At 38.9% G+C, this 26608-nt stretch overlaps 2 protein-coding genes across 8 annotated transcripts in view; both read right to left on the bottom strand.

The window, feature by feature from the left end:
- The window catches only part of PKD2L2 (polycystin 2 like 2, transient receptor potential cation channel), a 50753-nt gene extending 46941 nt beyond the window's left edge, over nucleotides 1-3812 (bottom strand). For 2 of the 4 annotated variants that reach the window (XM_025387850.1, XM_025387853.1), the window contains exons 1-3: nucleotides 3726-3812; nucleotides 2282-2383; nucleotides 240-373 (exon numbers count right to left, since the gene is read on the bottom strand). In XM_025387850.1, the coding sequence (XP_025243635.1) occupies nucleotides 240-373; nucleotides 2282-2383; nucleotides 3726-3756 (267 nt within the window). In that variant the 5' untranslated portion in view covers nucleotides 3757-3812. The remainder of the gene's footprint in view (nucleotides 1-239; nucleotides 374-2281; nucleotides 2384-3725) is intronic. The other 2 variants (XM_025387851.1, XM_025387852.1) reach the window with 1 other exon arrangement.
- A 1581-nt stretch (nucleotides 3813-5393) lies between these two features.
- MYOT (myotilin) lies at nucleotides 5394-26608 on the bottom strand. Of its 4 annotated transcripts, none has more exons than XM_025387855.1 (11): nucleotides 26452-26543; nucleotides 23746-23830; nucleotides 23264-23394; nucleotides 18146-18320; nucleotides 16212-16313; nucleotides 13007-13056; nucleotides 11778-11910; nucleotides 9958-10165; nucleotides 7048-7213; nucleotides 6246-6379; nucleotides 5394-6031 (listed from the first exon to the last, which is right to left on the bottom strand). In XM_025387855.1, the coding sequence occupies exons 3-11, from the start codon at nucleotides 23272-23274 to the stop codon at nucleotides 5859-5861; spliced, it is 1152 nt and encodes a 383-aa protein (XP_025243640.1). In that variant the 5' UTR covers nucleotides 23275-23394; nucleotides 23746-23830; nucleotides 26452-26543; the 3' UTR covers nucleotides 5394-5858. The 4 variants fall into 4 exon arrangements, with proteins under 4 accessions (XP_025243640.1, XP_025243641.1, XP_025243639.1 ...); XM_025387856.1 differs by having other exon boundaries at nucleotides 23264-23397; nucleotides 26452-26518; XM_025387854.1 differs by having other exon boundaries at nucleotides 23264-23830; nucleotides 26452-26608.

Raw genomic sequence — 26608 nt, 5'->3', positions numbered from 1 at the left:
AAAAAAAAAAAAAAAAAAAAAAAAAAAAAAAAAAAAAAAAAAAAATTACAAGAATAGTATCAAACTGAGAACACAGGCTCTCAATAAACACTTACTGGCTGGTTGTTTCTAATAGTTTAAAGAAATGACATTTATTTTTATTTGTTCCTTCAAGAGATATTCATTGAGTGCCCACTATGTATGCCAAGGGTTCATGGACTACCTAAATCTACTTCATCCACAGTCACAAGATACTTTACCTTCCAAAAATCAGTTATGCTGCGAATAGACTTAAAGTTGGTTCTTTCTTCACCAGGCACAGAAGTGTCCAAAAATAGAGATGACATAACCTTGTTTAAGTAATACATATGTGGGTTTACCATCCCAAAAGTCACTAAGGAGAAGAATTTTTTGTTTAATAATTTACATTTAAAAACTCAGCTTATCAGGATTAAACATGTTATATTTTGTTCCTAATTTTGAAAATTAAACTTTATTATTTTATCTAATTATAAAAGTAGTAATTAAAAAAATCTAAACTAAAAATATAAAAAGTAGGATGTAGTTTCTAGAATTAGTTTGGCAAATATTCTTCAGATATTTCTTTATGCATACACACTTATAAAGAAAATAATTTTATCTTTACAAAAATGAAGACACATTATACACACTATTCTGCAAGTTGACTTTTTCTCTACATGAGAGTAAGGCAGTATAGTACTGTGAGTGATTAAGATTATACGGACTTTGAATTCAGACAGATAAGGGTGTGAGTCCCATCACAGGGATAGTATCTCTTACCTCCTAGTTTTGTTGTGAGAAGTGAGATGATGCACATAGAACATTTTAAACTGTGTTTTGGCACACGATGAGTTTTTAAAAATATTAACTAGTGGCGGGGCGTGGTGTCACACCTGTAATCCCAGCACTTTGGGAGGCTGAGGTGGGTGGATCACCTGAGATCAGGAGTTGGAGACCAGCTGACCAACATGGTGAAACCCCCATTTTTACTAAAAAAGTACAAAATTAGCTGGGTGTGGTGGTGCAGGCCTGTAATCCCAGCTACTCTGGAGGCTGAGGCAGGAGAATCGCTTGAACCCAGGAGGTGGAGGTTGCAGTGAGCCACTGTACTCCAGACTGGGTGACAGAGCAAGACTGTCTCAAAAAAAAAAAAAAAAAAAAGAAAAAGAAAAAAATCACATTATAAATGGAGATTCAGGTTGCTTTATTATATTAAAAAAGTGTTCTTTAAAATCTCTGAATAATGAGATTATAAATGATCTTTTTACTTATATTTTTATATTTTCCAAATATTCTGTAGTAAGCATGTAGTTTTCATAACTAAGCTTTTATAAAGCCGTCTAAGATACCTTAATTTATAAAGTTGCCTACAGTTATCTTTTTTTTTTTTTCCTTGGGACAGGGTCTCAGCCTGTCACGCAGGTTGAAGTGCAGTCGTTGCAATCACAGTTCACTGCAGCCTTGACCTCCTGTGCTCAAGGAATCTTCCACCTCAGCCTTCCCAGTAGCTAGGACTACAGGGGTGTGCCACCACACCTGGCTAATTTTATAGTTGTCTTTTCAATCAAGAGCAGACTCAAACTCACCTCTACAACACCAATTAATTATTTAATTGCTATACAATTGCCAGTGTGTAGCACGTACCAACATGAGATAAATGCTGCCAGTGAGCTTTCATCTACTGTATGTTGGGTGCCATAAAGACAAATGCTCTTTAATACTCCTCTTTGCATATTAAGCCGATGCTATTGACCCACAGGCAGGAGGAATGCAGATTGAGATGCTTTCCCAGTCCTCCTTAATTATTTGCATTGACTCAGCACAAAGGTATTTTTTTAACTGCAATAGGTGAGTGAAAAGAACCATGCTAATGGCAGACACCAAGATGAACTTTGGCCTCATTTGTACTTTGATTTTATGAAACTCAGCTGATGTGTCTACATGACTCTAAACAAAATCAAATCGCAGTTGCCAACCGAAGGGATGAATTATGTTCAAGACAGAACTGCCAAATGAAAGGAATCATTAAAATTCAATCAATATTGACTATGGAAGCTTCTTACATTTGTGATGTAAAATTTTGCCTTTTAAGAACTGGAAATAGTCAATTTCTAAATGAAATGAATCTAAATCAATCTAAGATTATGTTTAAACGGTGTCACTGTATTTTGAGTTTTAGTAGCCTGACAGCCTATGGTTTCGAAGTCTATGTTTTATTTTTCATCTCCACATTTTAACTTCTTAGTTCAAACAAACAACACCTTTATATCTGTGTACTTACATATACATAGGTTTATTAAAAAAATAAAGTAGAGTAACAATTCCTGAAGTGTGGTGGTAATTTCTACTTCCTTTCTGTAATGCAGCTTATGTTTCGAAGCCCCTGTGAGATATAAGACAAAATTTTTCTTTACATTATTATGTAATTTATGTTTATTAAGTGACAACAATGGAAAAACCACAACCACTTTTAGTCCTTACACTGCGGGGAGGAAAGCTCCAATAGCTTATGGCTATTTTTCAACGCTCAGCTTTACGAGGCGGGGAGAATTTTTTTACTATATACTATTAACAACAATTTTTTTTTTTGTTTTGAGACGGAGTCTAGCTCTGCTGCCAGGCTGGAGTTCAGTGGCGCGATCTCGGCTCACTGCAACCTCCGCCTCCCGGGTTCAAGCGATTCTCCTGCCTCAGCCTCCCGAGTAGCTGGAACTGCAGGCGCCCGCCACCACGCCCGGCTAATTTTCGTATTTTTATTAGAGATGGGGTTTCACCATGTTGGCCAGGATGGTCTCGATCTCTTGACCTCGTGATCCGCCCGCCTCGGCCTCCCAAAGTATCGGGATTACAGGCGTGAGCCACTGCGCCCGGCCACTAACATTTTTTATATCATGATATCTTCTCAACAGTCCTAAGATGAAAAAGCAAAATACAAGACAAGCTAAACCTCTCATCTGTCCTAACCGTTTTCTCCACCCCTCAACACCGCTTCTTGGGAAGGCTGGTTTCTGCTGGAGAGGGAAAAAGCACCCTGGCTTGAATTCTGTCAAGGTCACGACTCCCGAGATCAACAAAGGACTTTAGAGACCAGCCTAGTGACCGACCGTCACTCGACAGCAGGTGACAACGCCCAGCTCGAGCCTTCGGCAAGTGGCGAGCGCCACGACGCTCAGGGCTTCAGTTTTCCCGTCTGTGCAATGGGACTATCTGTCCCTCTCCGCTTCTCCAGGGGAGGCTGTGAGGGCTAAAGGTGTCGGCAAGTCGGGCGCGGTGGTTCACGCCTGTAATCCCAGCACTTTGGGAGGCCGAGGCGGGCGAATCACGAGGTCAGGAGATCGAGACCATCCTGGCTAACACGGTGAAACCCCGTCTCTCCTAAAAAAAAAACCCAAAAAACAAACAACAACAACAAATCCCCCCCCCACCTACAAAATTAGCCGGGCGTGGTGGCGGACGTCTGTAGTCCCAGCTACTCGGGAGGCTGAGGCCAGGAGAATGGCGTGAACCCGGGAGGCGGAGCTTGCAGTGAGCCGAGATCGCGCCACTGCACTCCAGCCTGGGCGACAGAGTGAGACTCCGTCTCAAAAAAAAAAAAAAAAAAGAAAAAAGGTGTCGGCAGTCACATCTCTCACATGAATTGAATTTGGGGCCGCAGAGTTCCTTTCAGGGTGTCTGGAACTGCCAAATCGCCCCTGTCCCTCCCATTCCTTAAGAGCATCCCTCACCCCCTCGGTGCCACCGTGACGCCTCAGCCATGGCGGACCTGCACTACACCGCCAGTTCGTTCGCCCGGGGCCGCGGCGCTTGCGCGCTGCCTCGCTCTGACGCCTGCGCGAGCCCCCGGCTCCTCCAGGGCTGCGAGCTACTCAAGGAGTCTTCAGCGCGGCTGCGCCGCAGGGGCCCGGGCGGCCCTTTGCCCGAGGCGGGCTGCGGGCTGCGGGCTGCGGGGGTCTGGTGCGGAGGGCCAACTTCTGGGAATAACCTGGCTGTGGGCTTAAAAATCGTATCATTCATTATCACGGGCTTCTCTTTCTCGAAAAACTTTAACATTTATCGCCTTGTTAGTCTCCACATCCACCTCCGTGAAAGGTAGGTATTTTTGTCCTCATTTTAGGCCTGAAGAAACCGAGACGCTGATAAATGAAATAATTCACTGAAAGTTGGGGCCAAGTCTGTTGGATGCCCAAGCCCAAATGCCTAACCGTGACCCCACGCTGCTGCTGCTGCTGCTACTTGCAGAAACTGGTTATTAACCGAGAGCTGTTGCTGGAAGTAGCTTCCACTCTCCTGCCCCCCTAATGTAAAAATAGATGAAAAATCCTGCGGTGATTATGCGAAAGGGCAGGCCAAAACAGGAGCCCAGACCCATATCTGACCCAGAAGCTTTGCAAAGAGGAGAAGGTTGGTAAATCAGCTATAGAAAAGGCCAAATTAATTTGGCTGTAAATTAAGGCAGCCAAAAACCCTCCAGGATGTAAGACCAGGACGGATTCTCGTGTTGATAAAAAGGAAAATAAAATGGAATCCAGTCCAAAGGCCGCAGGGAAACCTGCAAAGAAAACACTAAACAGTTTTGAAAGTAAAACAGAAAGCCACTTTTGTTATTTCCCTGAAAGAGATGTAGAATGATGTCGATAAATGCTGTTTTGTGTGTAGATAAAAAGCAAAACTGGGCCACACAGTAGTGAGGGTCAAAAACTACCATTGATGAGAGGAACAGGAGAGGCCACGCAAAAGGCTGACAGCCAGTGAACTAGAGGCCCGAGAGGGAAAAAAGCTTTGGAATAGTTTTAACAAAAGGATTTGGGCTTTCCTGTACTGGGACTCTCAGCAGTTCACAAAATTATGCTTTCTAAAGTAAGAGGTTATCTGAAATTGAAATTATTGGAGGAAAAACACCCATAAATAGGTATTCAAATTTACATAATAGTTTTTTTTTTTTTTTTTTTTTTAGAGAGGGAGTCTCCCTATGTTTCCCAGTATGGCCTCAAACTCCTGATCTTAAGGGATCCCCAGCTCAACCTCTCCCAGCAGCTGGGACTACAGGGCTGTCAAATTTACATTAACTATGAGAATTAAGTAGGTGACCTCTAGAGACTATTCTTATTCCTTTGAGCATAACAGACTGAAAAATCCTGAAGAATTAGAGACCTGTTTGGTTAAAACAAAATCACAAATTCGGTAGATTCAGTCATGATTTAAGTTAATCGTGGTTGCCTTTGAAGTGCAAACCATGGAAAGTCTAGCTCAGTTTTCTAGAGGAATTGGCTGAGCTGTAAGTGAGCTTCACACTGTTCTAGAATATAACATTCCTCTTTTGGAACTTGTTATTCATAGGTTTTGCTGAGTGGAGTTTTATTTTACAGATCTAGACTTTTGTGAAGAGGAGACAGTCCGTTTTAAATATTTGAATTTTATTCTCTTTTGACATAAAACTGTGGAACACTCAGATAATCTATACCATGTTAGTATTCCTACAAGAGAAAACGGGTAAAACAGTATTTAGAAAGCAGTACCAATAAACATTATTACAAGCATTAGATGTGTTTAAAAAGTTGATACTAATTTATAACCTGTAATTGTTAAATGTGTATGACTTAAATGTTAAAATCCTGTATTTTAAGATGGTCTTCTACAGTTACAAATCCATATACCCAGATTTCCTGTAGGCTTCACAAATTGGAGGAGTACATAGAATGTGCAAGAGTCAAAGGATAAATAATAATATAAATATATATTAACTATATTACCTAATTAAAACCATAATCTGTTAATACAGCTATGGATTAATTTCAAAAAATGTAATCAATTATATTACTAATGGTGTAGTTGGCTGTTTTCCAATGTTGGTAAAGTTATTAAAGTTCTTCACTTTCATAGAGTCCAGATTGAGCTGCCAAACGCTGAAATTCTCCTTCTGGGTTAAAAGCTTGTTTTACATCCAAACCTCTCCCGTTTAGTGCTAAATATTTGCTGAATGTTGGTCGAACCCGTAACTGCTTAGGAGCTGGAAGAGTTTGGTTTGGACGTGCTGAAATAGATCACATAAAAGTTGATTCAGAAAACCTGTTCTAACCAAATTGGACACCTAGGTATTTATTATCAGACAGGAAAAGAAAAAAGAACCAAAGCTGATTATATATAGGGAAAATCTCTCAACTTTTATACTCTGCTGGAATTTGCATTTCTTATTAAATCTTCTTAGTTAAATCCCTTATAATACTTTGGTTAATAGTATGACATACCCGTAACGTCTAATCTTGTGTTACATGTGGTCACTCCAGCTTCATTAACTGCTGACACAGTATACCACCCAGCATCTTTCTTGTTTACATCTTTTATCAGTAAAGTAACTCTTCCAGTGTTATCTTGATATAAGCTGAAAAAAATTTTTTAAGAAATGAAAGTACAGGAATTATTTCTGGGAAGTGGATGTCTCTGACCTACAGTCAGACTGAGAAGAAAAAAACATTTGAAAATTCCGAAGCTGTATCTATTTATTGCCAAATAGCTATTGGTTTTCTTGAATTAAACATCCCCCCTTGGGTGCTGTCTCCCTCTGCCCTTCAGTCTGTCCCCTGATCCCTGATGGTCTCTGTCATTCACTTGGGTGTGTCTGTGTTTGTATTTATGTGTATGTATAGGGGAACCGGAGGGGTTCTGACCTGTTCCCTTATCTGTCTCCTACCTTCTTCTTTGTTTAATAAAGGCTGAAGCTTTTTGTAAAGAAAAAAAGGAAAAGAAAAGAAAAGAAAATATCCCCCTTTAATCTTGTTTATGTCATTTATTTCCTTGAGCCATCTTTCATCATCATTGATAAAAAGATAAATCCTAGTCTGCTTTATGCCTTACATTTCTGATTAGTGGAATCTGGCTTACTGAAGTTTTCTTACATTTATTATCTAATATATATTTTATTATATTATTCTTTAGTGTTTTAAAAACTAGACAAATTGAGATAAATGCATGCCATTTATAATGCATGTTAAAAAGTATAACTGGATTCGCCCAAATAAACTATAGTAAGTCTAGAAATACATATCCTACCTTATTCGGTCAGTGTTGAATTGTACCATTTCATTATTTCTTTTCCAGAAAAGCTTTGGTGGAGGTATAGCTGAGATCTGGCATTCTAGTTTCACTGAGTCTCCCTCTAAAACTTTTTTGCTCTGTGGTTTGTAGATAAACATTGGTGCTCTTTTATGTTCTTTTGCTATATATTAATACAAAAATTCAAGTGTTTGAAATATTGTAAAAAAGGTATTAAATCATTATGAAATTTGTATGTTGATATTAAAATGCTAAAACCAACAGCAACAGAATTAGAAACTTTTAGTTAAAAAGACATGCAATACTATTTTATTATACCGTTCAGAATTCTAAACTCTAATGTAATGATTCATTGAATTGATAATCAGATAATTATATTTCATTAAAACTTAAGTCATATTCTTTTTTTTCTGAGGCAAAGTCTCGCTCTTTTGCCCAGGCTGGAGCGCAGTGGTGCGATCTTGGCTCACTGCAACCTCCGCCTCCCAGGTTCAAGGAATTCTCCTGCCACAGTCTCCTGAGTAGCTGGGATTACAGGCGTGCATCACACCCGGCTAATTTTTGTATTTTTTTAGTGGACATGGGGTTTTGCCATGTTAGCCAGGCTGATCTCTTAACTCCTGGCCTCAAGTGATCTGCCCACCTGAGCTTCGTAAAGTGTTGGGATTACAGGCATGAGCCACTGTGCCTGGCCCAAATTTAAGTTGTATTTTTTAATCATCTCATCTACAGGGAGGCGGCATGAGTGATGGAAAGAGTATCAGACAACTTGGGTTCAAATTACCTATTGGCTCCACGAGCCATGCAAAACTGATAAAATTTTGTTTAGTTTCTCTGAGTCTCAGTTTTATCTATTGTTTAAAAAAAAAAATCCGGGTAGTAGTAACTGTTGTGTCTACCACACAAAATAGTTGTAAGGAACAAATGAGATAATAAACAAAGAGATACTTTGTAAACTGTGAAGGAATATGGGAATATCAGTAATTATTATGACCTTGTTTTCCTACCTGAGGGGAGAGAGGAAAGGATAGTTCAGTACCATAACCCTGATTTTTCTGAAGGAGAGATGAGATTAAACAGATGGCAGCCAAGATCTCTTTCAGCTCTACTATTGTAGTATTTCTGAAGCAATTGGTACAAATAAGATTTGCCTAAACTTTAATCACTTAAATTGTATGTGTTTTTGAAAATTTCCAGCTCACTAGTTTTTCCCTTAGATTGAGGTCCTTTGGTATATTATGGAATAATCTTAAAGACTTTTGTATTGATCTGGGTGGAATATAAACTCAAGAAATAGTTTATCCTTTAACCTGATCAAACTTTTATATAATAAACAGTGAATTATAGCAAAATATCTCTTATGCAATATTTTTTTTTTTTTTTTTGAGGCGGAGTCTCGCTCTGTCGCCCAGGCTGGAGTGCAGTGGCCAGATCTCAGCTCACTGCAAGCTCCGCCTCCTGGGTTTACGCCATTCTCCTGCCTCAGCCTCCCGAGTAGCTGGGACTACAAGCGCCCGCCACCTCGCCCGGCTAGTTTTTTGTATTTTTAGTAGAGACGGGGTTTCACCGTGTTAGCCAGGATGGTCTTGATCTCCTGACCTCGTGATCCGCCCGTCTCGGCCTCCCAAAGTGCTGGGATTACAGGCTTGAGCCACCGCGCCCGGCTCTTATGCAATATACAATGGTTTAAAGTATTAAAAATGTGGTATGGGTTGAGTATCCATTATCTGAAATGCTTGGGACCAGAAGTGTTTTGGATTTCTGATTTTTTTAAAATTTTAGAATATTAGCGTTATACTTGTTGAGCATCCTTAATCTGAAAATCCAGAATGCTCTAATGAACATTTCCTTTGTGTGTCATGTCGATTTTGGAGCATCTTAAAGATTTCAGATTTTTGGATTAGGGATACTCAACTTGTATATTTAAAGCACTTAAAGTGTAAAATTTAAAAACTAGACACCAGTTTTATAAGAACTGCCCTACTTAAGACAGATTTGAGACATAAATGTAGCCATACCTGTTTTCTAAAGCAAGTAGGCCTGTTTTGGTTATAATTAGAGATTAGTTTCCTAGTAAAAAGGACATAGTCTAAGATTAAAAGTTGATATTTACTCTTAATTTTTTAAGAAATTTTTTAAAACAAGGTCTTACTCTATCACCCAGGCCAGAGTACAGTGGTGCAATGGTGCAATCATAGCTCACTGTAACCTCAAACTCCAGGCTCAAGTTATCCTCCCACCTTAGCCTCTCTAGTAGCTGGCACCACTATGCCCAGCTAACTTTTTTTATTTTTTGTAGAGACAAAGAAGGTCTTGCTATTTGTTACCCCGCTGGTCTCAAACTCCTTGGCTCAAGTGATCCTCCCACCTTGGCGCCTCTTAAAGTGTTGGGATTACAGGCCTGAGTCACTATACCCTTCCTACTCTTCAATTTTAAACTATGTATTTAACATTATGACAGATTATGATAATTCCATAATATCATGAGTCAGATTGATTATTTTTATTATCCTCATTTTGGAGAAACAAAGACCAGAGAAATGATTAGACTAAGATTTTTATTTTGAGACTCTATAGTTACATCTAGAAATGCTTATGCTTCCTTATTTGGTTTGTCTAAAATTGTATGACTTATTTTCTTTCCAGAAAAGCTTTGGTGATAGATCTGTCGTTCTAGTTTCACTGACTTTCCTTTACACATATATGTGTGTGTGTGTGTGTGTGTGTATGTGTGTATATATATCTATATTTTTTCCTGTGGTTTGTAGATAAAAATGGACAGTCCAATAGGTTGTGTAGACATTAACCTTAAATATGAAGTCTGCTGGGCTTTTCTTTTAAAATACCTTCTTTTTTTCAATACTTCTGGATTTTAAGGAATTCTCAAGGGTCTTTTTGGAGGCTTACCAAGGACATCCAGCTGCACAGTGAAGGTGGCTTCTCCTGCTCTATTCCTGGCAACACATGCATAAGCCCCTGCATCTGAAGCTCTGACTACTTCAAAGATGAGTGAATGAAGACCCTTCTCAGACACTATCATTTTGTGCAAATCATCTGATTGAACTGGTCTTCCATTTAGATACCATGACACATCAGGAGCTGGCAGTCCGCTCACCTAGAAAGAAACACACAAGGAGATGGCAGAATTTTAAAGTATTGCATCACTGAAACCTATTTGTCCATATATGAATTTAAACAGTTCCTGTATCTGAGTGGGTTTGTGATTGAAATGCAAAGCAAGGGCTCAAAAGGTATTTATACTTTTTTAAACAAAACATTGGAAAATAAGATCCTTGAAATTAATATAGTATTTTTAGACTATCTCAAACCATAACTGTTTTACATGCAACCTCAGTCTCTTTATGAACTCTTAATTACTATACTTAGAGCATTAATTTATGTTACGTTGGTTTCTATAAGGAATATAGAAGTCATATTGCTTTTCTGGCTAAATGTGACTGCAAATGAAGTCACAGAGGCACATATATATGAGGCTTGCTGATCTAATGAGTAATTTTTCTAAAACAGAGTGTTCTTGAGCTATAGTTTGGCATATAAATGGCAATTTGTTAAGTGTTTTTACATAAACTGTTAATGAAATCCAAAGCTTTTTTTTTTTTTTTGAGACGGAGTCTCGCTCTGTCTCCCAGGCTGGAGTGCAGTGGCCGGATCTCAGCTCACTACAAGCTCCGCCTCCCGGGTTCACGCCATTCTCCTGCCTCAGCCTCCCGAGTAGCTGGGACTACAGGCGCCCGCCACCTCGCCCGGCTAGTTTTTTTTGTATTTTTTAGTAGAGACGGGGTTTCACCGGGTTAGCCAGGATGGTCTCGATCTCCTGACCTCGTGATCCGCCGGTCTCGGCCTCCCAAAGTGCTGGGATTACAGGCTTGAGCCACCGCGCCCGGCCGAAATCCAAAGCTTTAACACTAACTTTAGTTCATAAGGAATCTGGAAAAAAAATTTTATAACGAAAAGTTCTCCAAAATAAAGATAATAAAAATATAACCTCTTCTAAAGAGCTTTCCTAGTCTGAGGGACTCTTTTAGGGCAAGAGAAAGCAGGGTGGCTTGAATTTCTTGATAGAGGAGAATTGGAGAAACGTTATACGTTAAGCCTGAGCACAGTGGCTTACGCCTGTAATCCCAATACTTTGGGAAGCCAAGGTGAGTGGATCGCCTTGAACCCAGGAGTTCTAGACTAGCTGGGCATGGTGGCACGTGTCTGTAGTTTCAGCTGCTAGGGAGGCTGAGGTGGGAGGACGGCTTGAACCTGGAAGACAGGTTGCAGTAAGCTGAGATTGCACCATTGCACTCCCGCGTGGGTGAAAGAGCAAGACCCTGTCTCAAAAAAAAAAAAAAAAAAAAAAAAAGAAAAAGGCATTATAGTTTAAAAATTCTATTGTTCTGATAGCTTCACTTATAAAGAGTATTTATGAGGTATACCTATTTACTCGATTAATCCTCATAACTTTTTGGGGTATTTGTTATCCCATTTTACAGATGAGGAGACAAAAGCACAGAGAGGTTAAATGACTTGTCTAAAGTTGCTTAGCTGGAAAGTGGCAGAGCCAGAATTCAAACCCACATCAGTTTGGCTTCAGAATTTGTGTTCTTGTCCATTGTACATTGTACGTACTGCTTTGCAAGCTATGAAGTAGGAAAAGGACATTTTTCAAAACAGTATCCCATTGTTAATTTTCCCCCAGTACTTTTGAACTCTTCTCTTACTTTGAAGTCCATTCTGCAGAATCTTCCTTCATCAATCGACATGTTCTCTGGCACTTGAATGAAACGTGGTGGGTAAAATTTCTCCTGGATTGCATCCTGATCATTCACATCTCCCCTTGAGGATGATCTACTTCTATAAGAATATTTTGATAACAACTATGTGTGAATATTATCATTGCTTTTCATTTTGCACAAATATAGTTTAGCCATCAACTTTACTTTTTTTGCGATGGAGTTTCACTCTTGTTGCCCATGCTGGAGTGCAGTGGCCCAATCTCAGCTCACTCGGGAGGCTAAGGCAGGAGAATCGCTTGAACTTGGGAGGCGGAGGTTGCAGTGAGCCGAGATCACGTCGCTGCACTCCAGCCTGGACAACAGAGTGAGAGTCTGTCTCAAAAATAAATAAATAAATCCAAATTAAGTTTTTGACATTTTTCTATAGGGGTGGTGTGAACATGTATATGGTGATATTCAGAGATGTATTTCAGTTATACCAACCTCTGCCTCTTGGGTTCAAGCGGTTCTCCTGCCTCAGCCTCCCGAGTAGCTGGAATTACAGGCATGTGCCACTACACCTGGCTAATTTTGTATTTTTAGTAGAGACGGGGTTTCACTATGTTGATCAGCCTGGTCTTGAACTCCTGACCTCAGGTGATCTACCCACCTTGGCCTTCCAAAGTGCTAGGATTACAGGCGTGAGCCACCGCGTCCAGCCTAGCCATCAAATTTGAAACCAGAGAATCTACTATTTGATCTGATAGTGTAATAACAATGGAGAGAGGCCACAGGGCTGTATTTACCTGTGGCATATTTGATGACTATTAGAAATGGTAGCACTTTAGAAATATCTGGTACAAATTGTACATCTTAGTTTCTCTTTTACAGTGCCGTCAATTGATGAAGAAATGATCTATTAAAATGCCCAGTACCCAGTAGATTATTCTTACCACCAAAGATTGTATAATTAGAATTGGGTCTCCATTGTCATGAGAAAATTGTTTAATATAGAAGCATGGTCCTGGCTTGTTTGACCAAAACACTAAAAAATTCCCCTGTGATAGTTTTGATAACGTCAAAATTTTGGTCGTCATCTCAGACATTAGAAAATACACATTGTATTTTTTAAAAGATATAGAGTAGGCTCGAGGGCTTTAGAAATATTACATTTTTAAGCTGAAAATATTTTAGGTAGGAAAACGTACATTTCTTTAAAATTAAAAAAATTTTACCTTACTTGTGATGTAGGAACTTGCAGTCGCGCATGTTCTGAGTTGTGTTGCTTGAAATTAAAACAAAGTAAGAATGTTTACATGCAATTGTTAGCTTGAATGAAGCAGAATTAAGTATAGTTGAAAGGAATATTCCTATTTTGGCTGTATTTGTACAGCCCTGGTAAGTTCTATACATTCATCTTTTAAGCACTTAAAATACAGTATACTAATATACTACCACTCTAGCAAGAAAGCCCAGAATTAATAGGACTATTTAACAAATATTATTTATGAAAATTAGCTAGACTTGGAATTGATGGTGGTTCATTTTTCGGATGACTATTTTATGACAAAGGATGATGTGTCTCCCTGGTGCATTTGAAATGAGAGTGCAGAGTACAGATTGTCCTTTAGTAAAACAGGAATAGACATGAAGTCACTTGTATTGGCAGTAGATACAGGGTATTATGCCTGCTGCTCAAAAGTGGCACCAACAGCAGTAAACACATATTAGACTGGAAAATTCTTCTCTTTTTAGCTCATGGCACAAAATCCTGATGGACTTCACAAAAGGTATGTGTAGAGCTATGAACAAGCTTTGTAAAATAGCATTAATTCCTGTTTAATAAAGTTATATTTAAGCAAACATCTTATAGGATTTATATCCGAACACCAGAAAATTATTTCTATTTGAGAATGAAATCAGGGATTTATGAAAATTATAAGAGAACTAATTGATTAAGTAGTGTATATTTTGCATTTCACTGTGCCTAGCACAGTGGAAGATACAAAGTGGAAAATACAGAGCCTACCCAAAATGGTGTAGGAGCACACAAAATCTGAGTACAAATAATTTGCTTTGGGATGAATCTATTTAGCTAATGTATTTTGTCATTTTTAAGGCAAAAGTCTTACAAATCTGTAACAATTTTTGGCTAGCCTTAAGGTTCTCTAAGCAGAATATCCAAACAGCTGGTCAATTCAGTGATCAAACAAATCAACTAATTTTTTTGTAAAGTAAAAGTAATCCAATTAAAAATATCCAGGCTGGGTGTGGTGGCTAACGCCTATAATCCCAGTATTTTGGGAGGCCAAGGCAGGTGGATCACTTGAGGTCAGGAGGTCGAGACCAGCCTGGCCAACATGGTGAAACCCCATCTCTACTAAAAATACAAAAAAATCAGCTGGGCATGTTGGTGCATGCCTATAATCCCAGCTAGTTGGGAGGCTGAGGCAGGAGAATCGCTTGAACCCGGGAGGCAGAGGTTGCAGTGAGCTGAGATTGCATTGCTGCACTCCAGCCTGGGCGACAGAGCGAGACTCCGTCTCAAACAAAAAACAAAAAACAAAAAACATCATCAGTATAATATTGCTTTGAGTAATTCCCCTAATAGTGATGAGTTTGTGTCTCATTTTTGCTATAATCTTCCATACCAAGTGCAGAGCCCAACATACAAGTAGGTTCTCCATGTAAATTAGTTGAATGAACAAATTCATGAACTGTTTAGTAGCCAAAAATAAATTTAAGTTCTCTTTTTGGTTTCTAGTTCTTGCTCTGGTAGACACTTATCCATCCTTTTTAGTAGGTGTAGTTGCATCAAACAGAACCAAAAAACTTAATTTCAAAGGCCGGGTGTGGTGGCTCATGCCTGTAATCCCAGCACTTTGGGAGGCTGAGCTAGGTGGATGAGTTGAGCTCAGGAGTTTGAGACCAGCGTGGGTAACATGGTGAATCACCGTCTCTGCTAAAAATACAAAAATTAGCCAGCATGGTGCGCGCACCTATAGTCCTGTCTGTTCGGGAGTCTGAGGCACGAGAATCACTTGAACTTGGGAGGCCGAGGTTGGAAAAAAACAAAACAAAACTGAATTTCAGTTTTCTGCCTTTCGAAGCTAGGAATACTTGTGTTCCTAATTTAATCTCTTTGGCTCCCAGTTTCTTGTGGACTTTTTGGAGGGATTGAAAGGTAACTACAGAAGGAAGAGAGTGCTAACATTCAGTCTACCTGTCCAACTGAACATTTTTCTTTTTTTATTTGAGATGGAGTCTCGCTCTGTCACCCAGGCTGGAGTACAGTGGAGCGATTTTGGTTCACTGCAATCTCCATTTCCTGGGTTCAAGCGATTCTTCTGCCTCAGCCTCCCGAGTAGCTGGGACTGCAGGCGCGTGCCACCATGCCCAGCTAATTTTCATATTTTTAGTAGAGTCTGGGTTTCACCATGTTGGCCAGGATCGTCTCAATCTCTTGACCTTGTGATCCACCCGCCTTGGCTTCCCAAAGTGCTGAGATTACAGGCGTGAGCCACCGTGCCCAGCCACCGACTGTACATTTTCTTTGGGGTTAAGTTTACTTGTTAAGTTGAGGCCAGGTGTGGTGGCTCACGCCTGTAATCCCAGCACTTTTGGAGGCTGAGGTGTCCCAGCCTGGCCAACATGGTGAAACCCCATCTCCACTAAAAAGACAAAAATTAGCTGGGCCTAGTGGTGTAATCCCAGCTACTTGAGAGGCTGAGGCAAGAGAATCATTTGAACTCGGGAGGTGGAGTTTGCAGTGAGCTGAGGTTGCACCACTGTACTCCATCCTGCCTGGGTGACAGAGCAAGACTGTCTAAAAAAAAGAAAAAAAATCGATGAGGTGCAAACCTGTGGGATACGCCTCCATAAAGTTAATCCCTTCTTGGAAAGGATACATTTGTTAATCTTGGAACAATTGCTCATGAGGGTTTTTTTTTTTTTGGTTTTCAGAAAGCATTTTTTGAAAACAGGAATATAACAAACAGAATTGGATGTTTCATTAGTACCACAAGTATATTTTAAAACATTGAAATATTAAACAGCTTGTGAGAACGGTTATAGTTACTCTCATTTAGAATCTTAATTTCTGTCCTATTGAAGGTTCACAACCCATATATTCCCTGTCCGTGTAGACACTATAGAGAGTCCTAGGTCTAACTGACCCATAAATGTTCTGATGAAAAATACCATTAGACTTCTGGTGTTTTGACTTTTGTGACATTGTGTATCCAGGTATTAGAACTACCAGAAAATGGGGTAAAATGTGGTAAAATTACATACATATGTTTATCATGGTCTCTTTATGTATCCAATGGTAGATGGAACGGACCGACTTTTATTTCAGATGCTATTTATAAGCATTTAGAAAAGCAGACATTTAAAAATCGCACAGAATAAAAATACTCCACTTAGAGCATTTTAATTTACCTGTGAGTCTTGTGCACCACTGTCATTCTGAGCTTGAAACACGGCAGCTGCATTCTGTGGTCCTAGCAATCTGCGAGCCATCTTCTCTTCATATGTTAGCCGCTTTAAAGAATTTATTGAGACAGTAATTAGATTTAATAAAAGATGTTTGTACAGGTGTACCTTAAAACCACTACTATAAGTCAGAACTTTAAAGAAGCATAGTTCTATCTATTGAATGATAGATTCTATTTTTTTTTTTTTTTTTTTTTTGAGATGGAGTCTTGCTCTGTGACCCAGGCTGGAGTGCAGTGGCACGATCTCGGCTCACTGCAACCTCCGCCTCCTGGGTTCACCCCATTCTCCTGCCTCAGCCTCCTGAGTAGCTGGGACTACAGGCGCGCGCCACCACGCCCAGTTAATTTTTTGTATTTTTAGTAGAGGCGGGGTTTCACTGCGTTAGCCAGGATGGTCTCGATCTCCTGATCTCATGATCCGCCCACCCTGGCCTCCCCAAGTGTTGGGATTGCAGGTGTGAGCCACCGTGCCCAGCTGATTCTGTTTTTTTTTTTTAAGTATTTTCGTCCATTCAAAGCATTTTCCTTCTATTCTAGTACCATTCCCTCACTTGCAGTAAAGGTTCACTTAGGCTTTCTTTTTGCTCCTGTGACAGGCAAGCATAATTGCCCTTAAATAAGGATCTCCTAAGTAAAGGGAAATTCAACCCTTTCCTCTGTTGTTCTGCGTGTTCCAGTCAGCTTTATTTTTGAATATAATACTTCATGTCCTCACATTCAGAAGTAATTTTTATTTAATTTTAATTAATTAATTTTTGAGACAGAGTCTCACTCTGTCGCCCAGGCTGGAGTGCAGGGGCAGAATCTCGGCTCAAGGCAGCCTACACTTCCTGGGTTCAAGCAATTCTCCTTTCTCAGCCTCCCAAGTAACTGGAATTACAGGCACATGCCATCACACCTGGCTAATTTTTGTAGTTTTAGTAGAGATGGGGTTTTACCATATTGGTCAGGCTGTTCTCAAACTCCTGACCTTGGTGATCCACCTGCCTTGGCCTCCCAAAGTGCTGGGATTACAGATGTGAGCCACTGCGCCCAGCCAGAAGTAACTTTTATTAAGTGAGCACTGAATATTTGATTGTATTAACTTCTGATCGAGAGCAGTGCAACTGATAGGCTAAATGTATTTGTATTAAAGGCATATCGTCTGTTTAAAGATAAGTTACTAATATTATATACACAATAAGGACTACATGATAAGAATTATAGCTATAATTACCTGTCAATATTATACATCAAAGTACACTAAGTTGACTTGACAGTAATTCCTAATAGTTATTTGGGCATCAGACATAGTTTGTGAGAGGGTAATATTTAATAACAGAAAAATTTCATTAAACCATTCAGATAGATTTTTCATTTGCTTCATTCTTTTACTACTGTAAACCAAGAGGTGATTTCATGCAGAGAGAAATGGAATAGGGCCCAAATATTCCTTCTTTTTAGATAATCTTATTCCTTGCTGATTATGTGGACATAGATATGTGAGATAGAACTTCCTTATTGGCCGGGCGCGGTGGCTCAAGCCTGTAATCCCAGCACTTTGGGAGGCCGAGACGGGCGGATCACGAGGTCAGGAGATCGAGACCATCCTGGCTAACACAGTGAAACCCCGTCTCTACTAAAAAATACAAAAAAAAAAAAAACTAGCCGGGCGAGGTGGCGGGCGCCTGTAGTCCCAGCTACTCGGGAGGCTGAGGCAGGAGAATGGCGTGAACCCAGGAGGCGGAGCTTGCAGTGAGCTGAGATCCGGCCACTGCACTCCAGCCTGGGCAAGAGAGCCAGACTCCCCCTCAAAAAAAAAAAAAAAAAGAACTTCCTTATTAAAATTAGACTTTATGGTTTAAGTGGCCTTTTGTACAAAATAGACATCTTGCCCACTTGATTTCCATTATGAAGAAGGGTGTCCTTGCATTTCAGCTTTCTTTCCAAATCTTGAATCAAAGCTTCTTTTGATCCTTGTATTTCATGATCAGGAGTTCTTGGTGTGGGCTTAGCATTTGCAGTTTGGGATGGCTTAGCATTTACAGGTTGGCCAGCTGAGAACTGTTGATAGCTGTAAAAAGGAAAAAGAAAAGATTTTAAAAAAGAAAGTCTTGGCCTCATTTTGCAAGTTACCTTTAGATATGTTAAGTTTACCACTTAGTACTGCTAGTATTATTAAAAACAAATTGCCCAATAACAGTCAAGAAATATTTTATAAGAATGGTTACTATCTTTTTTTTTTCCTTTTGGCAAATGGAAATTAAGTGGCAGGAGGAAGAATTTAGATTAGACATAAGGAGGATGTCCTTCCTTGAAGGTCTTCCCTAAGGAATGTGAGAGTAAGTCTAGTTAGTGGCAGCTTGAGAGCTCTTCCAATCTTATGACTAATATCTTAAAAAAATTTTTTTTTTAGATTCTGGGAGTACATGTGCAGGTTTGTTACATGGATATATTGTGTGATGCTGGGGTTTGGCCTTCTAATTATTCCGTCACCCAGGAGGTGAACATAGTACCCTATAGGTAGTTTTTGAACCCTTGTCCACCTCCTTCCCCCCTTTCTGCTTTTGGAATCTCTAGTGTTTATTGTTTTGCATCTTTGTGTTCATATGTACCCAATGTTTAGCTCCCATTTATAAATGAGAACATGCCCTATTTTGTTTTCTGTTTCTGTGTTAGTTTGCTCAGGATAATGGCCTCAAGCTGCATCCATGTTACTGCAAAGGACACAATTTTGTTCTTTATTATAGCTACGATGACTGAATTTCTTGTTTGATTTGTGGGTAGATACTAAGTGGTGGTGTGCTGGAGCTGCTTCATATGGGCCGATTTTTAACATCTTTTCCCAGCTTCCTGTGATTTCATGTTATAGTTTGAAATCGGTTGTGGTGGAAATATTTACACCAGGGAAATTGGTAAATATCACAAATAATGGCTCTTTCATCCAATGATTGTTAGACATTTACCAGCACACCACTGGCTTTTAGTGAATAATCTCTTGCTTTGAATGGAGTCTACTGTTTACACAGTCATTGACTTTCCTGTAATTTCCAATTCCTATTAATTTCATATTCTAGAAAATCCAAGTATGGCACTGTGTAACAGTGAATAACTTCTAAAGTCATGACAGTTTCTTCAATACTGCTGAAGTGATTTTTAGAGAAAGAATAGGATGATTCGAGGAAGGAGAAAGAAATGTAAACTGGAAAAAAAGCAAATAAATAGTCTTTATTTCAAATTTTGATCCTAAATTTTTTCTAGGATGTCCTTGCCCCTCTCATATTTCCCTTGTTGATTCTGATAGAGGATAGGGTGGTATTTAGAGAGTCCGGTATTTTTAGATCTGTTATGTAGCTTACACGTATCATAGTGCTTTATTTAGTTTTTACCTAGTTTATCCATTTAGAGCCCTGCAGGGGCTAATCTTTATTTTTAACTTTTATTTATTTTTTTGAGACAGAGTCCCACTGTGTTGCCCGGACTGGAGTGCAGTGGCGTGATCTCGGCTCACTGCAACCTCTGCCTCCCGGGTTCAGGTGATTCTCCTGTCTCAGCCTCCCAAGTAGCTGGGATTACAGGCACCTGCCACCATGCTAGGCTAATTTTTGTATTTTTAGTAGAGACGGAGTTTTGCCATGTTGGCCAGGCTGGTCTCAAACTCCTGACCTCTGGTAATCTGCCTGCCTGGGCCTCCCAAAGTGCTGGGATTATAGGCTTGAGCCACCACACCTGGCCTGCAGGGGCTAATCTTTATTAATCTATTTAATGTGAGGAAACTAGCCACTGCCCTCAATGAGTATTTTACCATTATTATAATAAATGTTCTCCGGCCATCCAGATGAGACAATCTTGGTCTATTCTCTGAAATGATCCTTTCCAAATATTCTCAAGGATCATTAAAAGGACTTGTGAGCTAAGTAGAAATGTATTTCCTCCAAGTAGGGCCAGAGTTTTAATTTTTATTGGCTTTGGGGACTTGGTTAGTAATCATTAGATTGTAAACATTCTGGAGAAAAAAATGTGTCTTATTTCTTATCATTATATCATTTATATCCACGAACATAAAGCATGGGTATAGGAGATACTATCAGTTGAGTGAATGAGTGATTTTCATGGTATTCAGGACACTCTATTGAAAGCTAATGATACACATTTCCTCTCCTGACATTTCAGGTCTTAAGATCTTCATTGTTGTCTATATAAATCTTTAAAGTCTGATTTGTTCAGTTAATTAAATAGCCAAACAAAATGTTATTTAAAATAGTGACTTTTTTTAAAGATTGAATTCCTAGATCAAAGTGGCAAAATCTCTTTGGCCTTATAGATCTCATATTTTTTCAATCATATGAAATTATAACAGCCCACTTTTTTTTTTGTTTGTTTGTTTGTTTTTTTTGGTGGGGGACAGTTTCATTCTTGTTGTCCAGGCTGGAGTGCAATGGCATGGTCTTGGCTCACTGCGACCTCTGCCTCCCTCTGTCTCCCAGGTTCAAGCGATTCTCATGCCTCAGCCTCCCAAGTAGCTGGGGTTACAGGCGCCTGCCACAACACCCTGCTAATTTTTTTGTATTTCTTTTAGTAGAGACAGGGTTTCACCATGTTGGTCAGCCTGGTCTCAAATCCCTGACCTCGGATGATCTGTCCACCTTGGCCTCCCAAAGTGGTGGGATTATAGGTGTGAGCCACCAGGCCTGGCATAGCCTACTGTTTTTTTTTTTTTTTAAATGCTAGGTTACCATCTTTATAAGTCACACATTTGTTAACATGAATTAGCATTAAATAATTGTTTTTAGACATGTCATATCTGGGAAATTCTGAATATATCTGAGAAATCCTGAAGGATTATCAAAACCAATCCTGAGAATCACTGATGTATACGTAACCTCAGTCACTTTGTTCGCTAAATACCCTCATTATTCCCAGTTTAGGTGGATTAAGTGTTATGACTTGATAAATGTTCCTATTTACAAACTAATAATACGTTTGCATGCTGCTTTATAGGTTCTTTCTCTATCATTAGTTACCTAACTCCTTAATATTGCTACAGACCAGAAAACTGAAGCACTGTGTAGGTAAAGCGCTTGCTGAATTTCACATAGCAAGCTTTTTGGAAGGAATAACTGAGTTCCCCTCAATTTTCAGTCTGTGGTTTGATAAACTGGGTAAAATGTTTAAGAGCTTCTTATTGATGAAAACCTAAATAAAGCACTCCAGCCTGGGCGACAGAGCGAGACTCCGTCTCAAAAAAAAAAAAAAAAAAAAAAGAAAACCTAAATAAAAATTTCAAACTTCTCTAGGTCAAAATCCAAGGGATTATTTTGAAGTCAGGGCAAACTGGAGCCCATCATAACAATGAGGGAGTTGTGCACAAATGTTCAAAGGACCAGGGCTTTCCACTCTGTACAGCTGGACACAAAATGGGTATCAAGTAGCTATGGGAAGATTAAAGAGTTATCTGTGGTTGCTGAAAATGGAACAGCTAAAGTGGATCTTTGATCTCTGGTTTGGGGACCTCCTAGGCTTTATTTCTTATTATATTTTTGGCTTTCTTTCTCTTTTCTTAAGTCTTTGATAACTTCCTTTTCTGGGCAGTAATTTGAAATATGATTGAAAGACTTTACTAAGAAAAACAGAAAAAATTCTTTTAGATTTTAAAATGCTAATATAGGAAATATGGAAATAATAGAAAACTAGATGGAAAATGATCATCTGAGTAAATGTAACCAAGAAAGATCTACTATATATTATGAATATAAAGGGAATTTGGGAGGGAAGAGAAAGAAAGGGCTCTCAGTTATTGAAAACATCCTTTTAAATTATTAGGTTAAACCTTTGAGAATGCCATTTTTGTAGGTCAAAAACAGTTGACTATCAGCCATTTCAAATGGTTCAACTTAATGTGTCTAGGATTCTAACAAATGTTTTTGGTTTTCCTGATTTTTATTTTTTTAAATATTGAAAATTTTTTTTTGCAAGTTGAATTGCTATAGGCAGTTCAACTAGATTTCCAAAGTTGTCACCACTAATAGGAGTTTCTAGAAAAATTAGCCTCTAGAGAAGATTGTGAGAAACTATCAGAGTTGAGTAATGTATTAGTAAGGCTGCAACAAAACATATTCCATCAATTTTTGAGATGCCTCTGATTTAATTCTCTGATGTTCCAGCCAGCCAAGGAACCGGAAAGCTGATAGCCTTTAGTTTGCGTAAGCACAAGGTATTCAGTTCATGTTTTAAAAAAAGCATAACCACCATGTCCTTTTTCATACTAGGTTCTCCTAGGACAGTCTTAGGGTAGTTGAAGTAGCACATGTTTGCATAAGGCTTCAGTATTAGTCCTTGTATTTAGATCAACCCAACTAATTTGAACAAGATGTGGTTTTAATTACCAAAAGAAACCTTAAGGTCATAAGCCTTCATCTATTCAGGCCTTCCTTCTTCTGATCACAGTAAGGAAAATGTATATATTCAAGGGTCTGAGTTCCAGATTTTTTAATTTGTTAATTTAAGAATTTTTGAGCCAAGTGGATATTCAGGATTAGAGGGGAAAAGGGATAGGAAGAAAAGACTGAGAAGAAACTTAATAGCCTCTGCTTATGTGAGAGGAAATCCTATCTGAAGAAGAGCAGACAGGTGTTCATCTTAGCCGAGCCCAGAACCAGAGGAATTAAATTTACAGCATGAGGAGCTTAGCTTAGAACTAAAGGAAAAGTTCATTGTTCTTGGGTATGTGAGAAGTTATTTTTTTCCAAGATGGAAAATAATGGGTAAATAATATTATGGCGTAATAGGTAATTTGGATTCAGCTCAGCCTGGACACTGGACAATGGTCAGATGACCTCTTATTGCCAGTACCCTGGTTCAGCATGTTCTAGTAGAACTATGGAATGAGACTGTAAGGTCATATTGCCTTTTTAAATAGTAAAGAATGAACTGCAGCATACCCCCAAAATTCCTACCCCCATGCAAACTCCTCAGATATAATTTCACTATACATGCGGTATATAAAAATTCACTTACTTGGAATCCATAGCGGAAGGGATTTTACTGCTATTGTAATCAGGCTGTGATGGTAATATGGAGCTGAGGAAGCTGGCTGGGGACTGGTTATAGGTGGTTGTAACCCTTTGGCCTGGGTTTGAGCCAGCAGGCTGCTGGGTAGAGGCAGGGAAAGCGGAGGAGGACATGGTGATGTGAGAGCTCACTGTTGAGGAGGCGGAAAATCTTTGCTCTGTACACTGGCGGGGCTGGATGGTAATGGAAGACTGTTTGGTCTGGCTAGAGAAGCTGGAGGTTTCCGGTCCAGGAGGCTGCAATCTGGAGCCACATGGGTTTTGGGACTGGATGAAGTGTTTTGGACGTTCGTAGTTAAACATGCTTAGTTGGTATGTGGAAGATGAAGGCAAGTTATTACTATAATGATTTGTTCCTGGAAGGGTGGGGCCCTGAATTTGGGGCCACAAGCCTGGAATTACAGAAGGTTGCAAGGAATCAGAAGCAACCTTCGTCTGCTCTTCCTTGTTGAGATCCTGAGAATACTGTGCTCCTGGCTTTGATAGAGTGAGCTTCTCTTGAAGAATATTGTTCCTTCAAAAGAAGAAAATAATTGTTACAATATTTGCTTAAACAATAACATTGTTTATGTGACATCTTTCAGATCTTATGTGCCTGCCCGCCCCCCCCCCCGCCCGCCCGCCCTCCCTCCCTCCCTCCCTCCCTCCCCCCCCCCCTCCCTCCCTTCCTTCCTTCCTTCCTTCCTTCCTTCCTTCCTTCCTTCCTTCCTTCCTTCTTTCCTTCCTTCTTTGTGTGTCTTGCTTGGTCACCCAGGTGATCATAGCTCACTGCAGCCCCTCCAACTCCTGGACACAAGCCATCCTCCCACTGCACCCTCCAGAGTAGGGACTACACGTATAAGCCACCACACCTGGCTAACTTTTCTTTTTTTCTTTCTCTTTTCTTTTCTCTTTTCTTTTCTTTCCTTTTCTTTTCTTTTCTTTTCTTTCTTTTCTTTCTTTCTTTTTTTAATAGAGACAGGGTCTCACTATGTTACCTAGACTGGTCTTAAACTCCTAGCCTCAAGCAATCCTCCTGCCTCAGCCTCCCTTGGTGCTGGGGTTACGGGCATGAACCACCGCACCTAGCTGAGTGGATTGCTTTTTAACCTTACAATTCACTGCTTCTTTTTCTCTCCTTGATTCCAAACTGACCATATTACTAAACTAGATATTAATTAAGGAGTGATTGTATGTGTATGTTTGTGTGGAATATATGTCACAGGCTGCATTCCAGAGCCACTTACAAATTTTTCTGTTTTTATTATGTATTTTTAAACAGAATCATACCCTATAATTCTGTTATTTTTAGATTATACTTTCTAGTTGTTGGTCTTGATGTGCTTTTAATTATTTAGAGTTTTACTTTTTATTATTTGTTTAGTATGTATTTTAGACTAATTTTGTTTTTTGGTCTTTTTTTTCTTTTTTTTCTGCCACACCTTTGGAGATCTCAGATAGACTAATTTTGAAATTGATTTTTGCTGTTTTACTTTTTCTTTTCAAATGGCAAACAGGAAGCATACAAGTAAAGAAGACACATATGAATTTAGTCTATACCTTACCAAGAAAAGACAGGTGCCATTCCTCCTGCTTAGCTCTGTAGTGGCCCTCCTGCCTTCCTACAGTACATCCTCATTTTTTCTTAGATGAAACATTTGCCATGAAAATCAACCTTGAAGGATTGTATTTGCCTCTGATTTTTTTCTATTAGTATGGTAAACCTAAGCAGGACTGTATATAGACATTACACACAAAGACTAGCCTTATAAATTGTTTTAACACTAATCCTGTTTTCATTGAAAATATCAGATAAATTGATTCAAAATACATTTGCCTATTTTGTTTCACATTGTATAAGCCAATACTGAGATAATGACAAATCAAACTTTTAACGGAAAAATTAACCAAATTGTTTGTCATCATTGAAATGAAGTCTTGTAATTATTTTAGTTACTGTCTTGGATAAAATGTTAATAAAACTTTTCCAGACCAAAGCGTTTCATCGTAAATAATAGGATACTTTCAAAAAATAGTATTTCAAGGTTACCTATGTAGTTTAAAGTTAAATTAAAACTAGCAATTTTAGGAAAAAGCAGAAATGCAACTAAGCAGCCAAGTGAAAGACGCTATTGAAAAAGAATACTTAAAAAGTTAAATATTCCTTAATTTCAAGTTTATGAACACAAATACATTAAACTAGAATGCATTTTAGAAATGAACTACTTTAGGCATTTTAAATTGCTGGGGAAAAACATCCTGCAGGAGAGCCTTGAGTAGATCTTAAAAAAAAAGTCTGTATCAAGGCAAGTAGTTTTGTAGTTATCGGTTTATTCAGTCTGTTGCAGAATTGAATCCAGAGTTTGATTCCTAAATTTCTTTCTGGGCAGGTACATTATTGAGGCTCATTTCAGATAGCAAGGAATAAACCAATTATGAAATAGTAGATATTTTCCAAAAACAGTTCCCTTTTTTTTCTTTACATATATTTTCAGAATGTCAACTGTCTTGTGCCTGTTGATATTGGCCTACATTGTTAATAATTAGCGATATTTTTAAAAGCCTAATTAAAAATATGTTATTTCATAAGTTTCGTTTTATCCATGTGTCAACAAAATTTTATACAGACATTTACACAGGTAATTCTGTAAGTCTTTTCTTTATGTTTGTAGTTACTGTTCAACAATTCTATAGTAGATTCTGTTATTTGACAGTATCACTGTATTCCAAATAATGTTAAATGAATTTCAAATATTTTTATAAATAAAGTAGTATTCAGTCTCCTGTTTTAAAAATCTTAACATTTTTTTCCTGTCTGTCTCTAATATAGCATAGATTTGCACAGAGGACTGATAGAGGATATGTTGCATTCATAAGACATCACCACAATTACATCAGATCAAGTGTCCCTTTTCAAGGAAAAATGGTGATTTAAAAATAATGAGATGCAGCTGTCTTTCCTTCTCTCATTTGTATAATGCCGTCCAGTCTCAGTGAAATGAATGAGTCGTATTCTCTTTAAATCTTCGTGTAATATTATAATGTTGTGGCTTTGAAACTTTTTATCTGAAAATCATCTTTGTATACACTCATCTGATTTGGACAGAAAACAAAAACAAGACCTAAAAGTGTAGTAGGAATAAAGAAGGGACTTACCCGTAGTTCCAGAGGGTGCCAGCTGGGTTTAACCCACTATTGAAGGGAAGGAAGAGGCATCTCCTTCCCTCACAGACTAATCTAGTGGCTCTGTGCTTAGTATTATAGCACCACTGACTTTTATCAGCTGCCAAACAGTGACATCTGATGTGCTTGC

Source organism: Theropithecus gelada, chromosome 6 (assembly GCF_003255815.1).
Source record: "Theropithecus gelada isolate Dixy chromosome 6, Tgel_1.0, whole genome shotgun sequence".
NCBI classification, from domain to species: domain Eukaryota; kingdom Metazoa; phylum Chordata; class Mammalia; order Primates; family Cercopithecidae; genus Theropithecus; species Theropithecus gelada.
The sequence above is the reverse complement of the archived record's forward strand: the minus strand, read 5'-3'. Positions and strand labels throughout refer to the sequence as shown.

Coding starts and splice junctions, on each gene's coding strand:
- MYOT (XM_025387854.1), bottom strand. CDS start 23,619: ATGTTTAACTACGAACGTCCAAAACACTTCATCCAGTCCCAAAACCCA. Junction 11,911..13,006: donor GTTCCTACATCACAAGTAAG/GTAAAATTTTTT, acceptor ATATTCTTATAG/AAGTAGATCATCCTCAAGGG. Junction 6,380..7,047: donor TTCAACACTGACCGAATAAG/GTAGGATATGTA, acceptor AATTTTTTTCAG/CTTATATCAAGATAACACTG.